Source organism: Rutidosis leptorrhynchoides, chromosome 4, assembly GCF_046630445.1.
Source record: "Rutidosis leptorrhynchoides isolate AG116_Rl617_1_P2 chromosome 4, CSIRO_AGI_Rlap_v1, whole genome shotgun sequence".
Lineage (NCBI taxonomy): Eukaryota > Viridiplantae > Streptophyta > Magnoliopsida > Asterales > Asteraceae > Rutidosis > Rutidosis leptorrhynchoides.
Window position 1 is genome coordinate 416,661,939 of NC_092336.1, and position 5,163 is coordinate 416,667,101.

Consider the following 5,163-nt stretch of genomic DNA (forward strand, 5'->3'; position numbering starts at 1 on the left):
AAAGCTTAGTGAGTGCAATAGTTACACACATACATATATAATTTACCTACTTGCACTCCTTTACCCAAACCACACATTAATCCCGCATGTCAAAGCATAAGAAACTAGCATAATCAATCTTACCACAATGAACTCGTTTAACAAGCGTAAAAGCTAGTAACATCAAACGCACCATAAATACCTCGTGTATCAATTCGCACAAGCTAGTAACATCAAACGTACAACTAGCATAAACCTTAGCATAATCTCGCATATCATCTCGTAACAAAGCTAGTATCATCAGAATCGTACAACTAACAACATCATTAGCATAATGATCATAATAATAATTAAATGCTACACAACAACTATAAACCATGGTTAACCAACTCTTCGCAGGGGAATGACTTCGCGAAACAAGTCATCGATGTTCATAACAACCGTTAGCGCCCAAACACGGCTATGGTATGCTAACCCCCGAGGTGTTCCAAAAACGGCTATGGCATCACCCCCAAGTGTTCCAAAAACGGCTATGGCATCACTTGATCAATGTGTGAGTAAAACACGGCTATTACTCACAATCATGTGCACAAACACGGCTATGTGCAACAATTAATACGGGCAACAACGTGGGAGTAAAACACGGCTATTACTCACCACCATATGCACAAACACGGCTATGTGCATAATTATCAATTGGACAAAACGGCTATGTCCCACAACTATGGTCACAAAAATGGCTATGTGACACCATTAATTAATGTGTGCAAAAACGGCTATGCAACACCTCAATGGTCACAAAAACGGTTATGTGACTCATCGTCAAATAATAGCATTACAATAAATATATCGGGTCCCCAAATCTTAAGTCACATGTAGCGCACAAAATCCGGCTATTGTGTCACTATTCCCAAAGGTGTCCAAACGGCTATCGTCGCATCGATGTGCCCCAAAACCCGGCTATTGTGCACATCGCGCACAAGCAAATAAATTATATACATACATGTATAATTATTCCACTCACCTTGAAGTCTTGAAGAAAACAAGCCGAATCCGTTGATCCGTCAATGAACGTACCTAATCCATTATCATAATAATAAACAACACAATTAGGGTGGATTACAAACCAACCCATATTGACACCTAGTACAGTATCGACCCGATTGCACTTCCAAGTACAAATCGGGCCCAAATTAACCAATAATCACTAACACAAGTGAGAATGGTCCTAATACGCCAATTAAACCCAATCATAGGTGTTAAACACCTATCTTGCCCATAATGACACTTAAACCCTAATTTTGACCCAAAGGAGTCAACATCGCGCCATTAGCGAGTTTTGACACCAAAACATGTTTAACTCGGTTTTATACTTCAGCTTAATCCATTTTAAGTTTATAAACCTTATTAAATCCACAATTGGGTCATAATCATCACCAAACCCTAATTTTGACTCAAGTCAAAATTAGTCAACCCAAATTCACCTAAAGTGATTCCAACACTTCCATAATCACTAAACCTAGTGATTAAACTCAAGATTAAAGCCTAATCAAGGCCAAATCGTCAACCAACCCAAAACCTGCCAAGTCACAAGAATAACTAGTCACCATAAACCCATTTCATCATCTAAGAGGGTTTCACTACAAATCAAACTCAAACCCTAACTTGAATATCAAATCTAACAAATGTAATTCGGAGTTTGAACTTACCAATACCACCAAAATGATGCCGTTGACGAGTAGAACAACTTTAAAACCCGAGCTTTGGTGAGAATCCAATTCCTTCTTCTCCAAATCAAGCTCTCTCTCTCTCTCTCTCACTAAAAGTGGATTTCTCTCACTAGGGTTTGAAGAGAGTGTTTGATGAGTGAAATGTGATCCAAAATGATCAATGGATCAGTTTTGATGACCCCAAACTGACCCCAAGTGAAAAGACCAAAGTACCCCTCATTTAAACCCTTTAAAAATGCTGAAAATTGCATCAGCAGCAATCGGAGCGCCGCTCCATAAGGTGGCGCGCCGCTCCACCCTTCAGGCCAGTTTTGAGTAACTTGTTTTGGCCATAACTTTTTTACCGTAGTTCCGTTTTCGATGAATGAAATATCGTTGAAAACGTAGTAAGATTTTCTTTCCAATGGTAAGGCTTTGAAACATCAACTCAAACTTTATTTGGGGTTGAAAAGATACATACACACCTTGTCACTTCAGACAACGTCCAGTTTCCTTCGACGTTCGAGCAAGCAACACGTACGTGCTTCGTACACTTCATACACGCATCGTACACCATAAATACATTATGTACAGTAAATATTTGGGTCTTAAAATATCCGATCCATTGACATCCCTAGGATGAAGGATTGAAGATAGAACCGTAAGAAATTGTGATGTAGAAGGAAGTCAAAAAGAATTAGAATTGGAATTGGACAAGGGTATGTTTATTTTTATATCTAATATATTCAATGGCTCATACTATAAAAATCATATCATAAGTCGGTTAATTTCAAACACTTTAGTAGTCCAAACCATTAAACTATAATCTCTAAAAATTTATGGGGTCCCAATATTATATTTTGTGGTGTCCTATACATAAAAAATAAAATTTTTGTCATAAATTTCGAAAAACTAGTGGTATCACGGGATCTCGCGGGTCTTCTCCTAAACTCACCACTGTATGAAAGCAATGCAAAACATACAAAGAAGTCAAATGATAAATACTTGATAATGGAAGGAATTAAACAAATAAACACGTTTAAAAAGTATTCAAATGTGTAAAAATATAAATAAAAAAGACCGATAACTAAGACATAGACGCTACATACTACTCCTAAAATTTAAAGCTTAAATCTTTATTATTCTAACTCACTATAGTATACTCCATCGATTTTCTGTGAGTCAAGCTTAGGAGGCTATTAGGCTAGCTGGTTCCATTGTTCCATGGTTTGGTGTAGTTTGGCGTTCTAATTGCATTCTGAGACATTCATTTGTTATTTGGCTCCTATTGAAATAGAAACTTAAAACTCAGGACAAGCTCAAGGATTGAGAATTTAGACAAGGTCAGGTTCTTGAATGCCCCCTTTGTTTCGAATGCGATGACTCCATAGCCATCTATTTTTTGATTGACGTTACTCGAGATGTGTTTGGGAATATGTGAAACAGGGGGCATATCTAAATAAATTACTAATATACATATAAATAAATAAAATGTAGGAACATTTTATTCAAATTCAAATAAAATAAAATAGACATTTCAAATGAAATATAGCTTTTCCAAATCGTAGTTATACTGCATTCAACCTTCTAAAATCATTTATTCAAATGTTATATAAAAACATTTTCCTTAACAGATTCTATTGTTGAACTGACAACTTTCCCCTTAACATCATAAATTTATTACTAATATACATGCATATATTAACGGAAGCAAGGACATATGAGGGCTAATATACCTGTTTTGAATGGCCCACTCCTCCCGCTTTGAGGCAAATTTCTTGAGCTAGACACCTAAGACTCTTTCCAACGCGTCGTCAAATGGGCCCGCGTCAGACTCGCTGGCAGGAACTAACGCCCCTGACGTCATTAACGGGGCGTCAGATTTTGACGCTGGGGGCATCAGTCGGGGATTTGACTGAAAAAATGGCTTCAAATGGTGTGGTGGCTTGATCTGATTGGGTGGGGTAATATATCCGTTACCCAACGGATATATACCCGTTTTTTGGTTTTTTTTTTAAATTCAATTTTTACTCCATTTTACTCCTATTTAAACCCCAACAATCATATCATTTTTCACACAATTCATTCTTACTTACTCTATTTCTTTCTACCTTTTATTTTTTAATAAAGTCAATATAAATAGCTTAGTCAATAGTCAATATATTCTGTTACATAGCTTAGTCAATATTATCTGTATAAGTCGTGTGGTGTCCTAGTTTACAGGAAGTTAGCTGAGAATACCCAATTATGTGGAACTTACTCTGTATAAATATATCAGTCGACAGATTAATGAAACACACAAAAATTACTTACTTTCATGGTATCAGGCCATTAAACCCTTCAATCTCCTTCTCAAAAATTCGATTCTATCACCCTCTTTCTTTGCTTTTCAATGGCCACCAACAAGCTACACCCTGCAATTACTGTCAGTAACATCAAGAATTTTATTCCTATAACCCTTGAACTCAATACGAGCCAGTATGCCTCATGGGCAGAACTATTTAAAATTCACTGTCAAGCTTTTGATGTCCTTGATCATATCATCCCTTCCACAGATGATTCCTCTTCTACCACCCCTGCCACAACCAATTCTCCAACCAATTCAGCTGATTGTGCGAAACTTGATGCCATTGTTCTCTCTTGGATATATGGCACACTTTCAAATGAACTCCTGCTCAATATCCTATCTCCTGGTTCCACAGCACAACAAACATGAGATCGAATCAAAGGGATTTTTCATGATAATCAAAACTCGAGGGCAGTCCATCTTGCAACCAAGTTTGCAAATACTAAATTGGAAAACTTCACCAACATGACGGCTTATTGTCAAGAGATGAAACAAATTGCTGATCAATTAAGCGATGTCGGACCTAAAATCGAAGAAGACCGGCTTGTTCTCCAATTAATCACGGGTCTGAGTGATAGTTACGATACCGTTGGTTCTCTTCTTGCTCATGCCAAAAAGCTTCCATCGTTTTATGAGGCTCGCTCAATGTTACTGCTAGAGGAAACACGCAAGGCAAATCAATCGCCTGTCACCACCAACACCGCCCTCGTTGCATCTGCTCCTTCACCACCACCACCACGGGCTCCGGCACCTGCTCAATTTTACAATCGGCCTAATTCCAACAGAGGTCGTCAAAATTACAGGGGTAGTGGTCGTGGACGTCAGTCTTCTTCACGGGGTAGGGGTCGACATAATTATCAGAACAACTACAGTACCAGCCCTAATTTTAACCACCCCTCCCAATAGACCTATGGCCCAAACGTATGGCACAACCCCACTTGGGCTGTTCCACCTTACCCATATCCGACCATAAACTGGACCAGGCCCAATAGCAGCAATAATCAGTCTGGGATTCTAGGTCCACGACCACAGCATAATTATGCGCATTCTGTTGCTTCTACATCTACACCAACTGATATCGAAGAGGCTCTACACACCATGACACTTAATCTGCCCGATGAAAATTGG

The 5,163-nt window shown here is 38.4% G+C and overlaps 1 protein-coding gene across 1 annotated transcript; it reads left to right on the forward strand.

The window, feature by feature from the left end:
* Positions 1 to 4,080: 4,080 nt before the first annotated feature.
* On the forward strand, positions 4,081 to 4,404 carry LOC139842034 (uncharacterized). The gene has a single exon (XM_071832212.1). It carries the CDS (start codon positions 4,081 to 4,083, stop codon positions 4,402 to 4,404), a length of 324 nt encoding a protein of 107 aa, XP_071688313.1.
* Positions 4,405 to 5,163: the final 759 nt, after the last annotated feature.

What these genes read in the sequence shown, in the direction of transcription:
- LOC139842034 (XM_071832212.1), top strand. Translation starts at nt 4,081, where the DNA reads ATGGCCACCAACAAGCTACACCCTGCAATTACTGTCAGTAACATCAAG.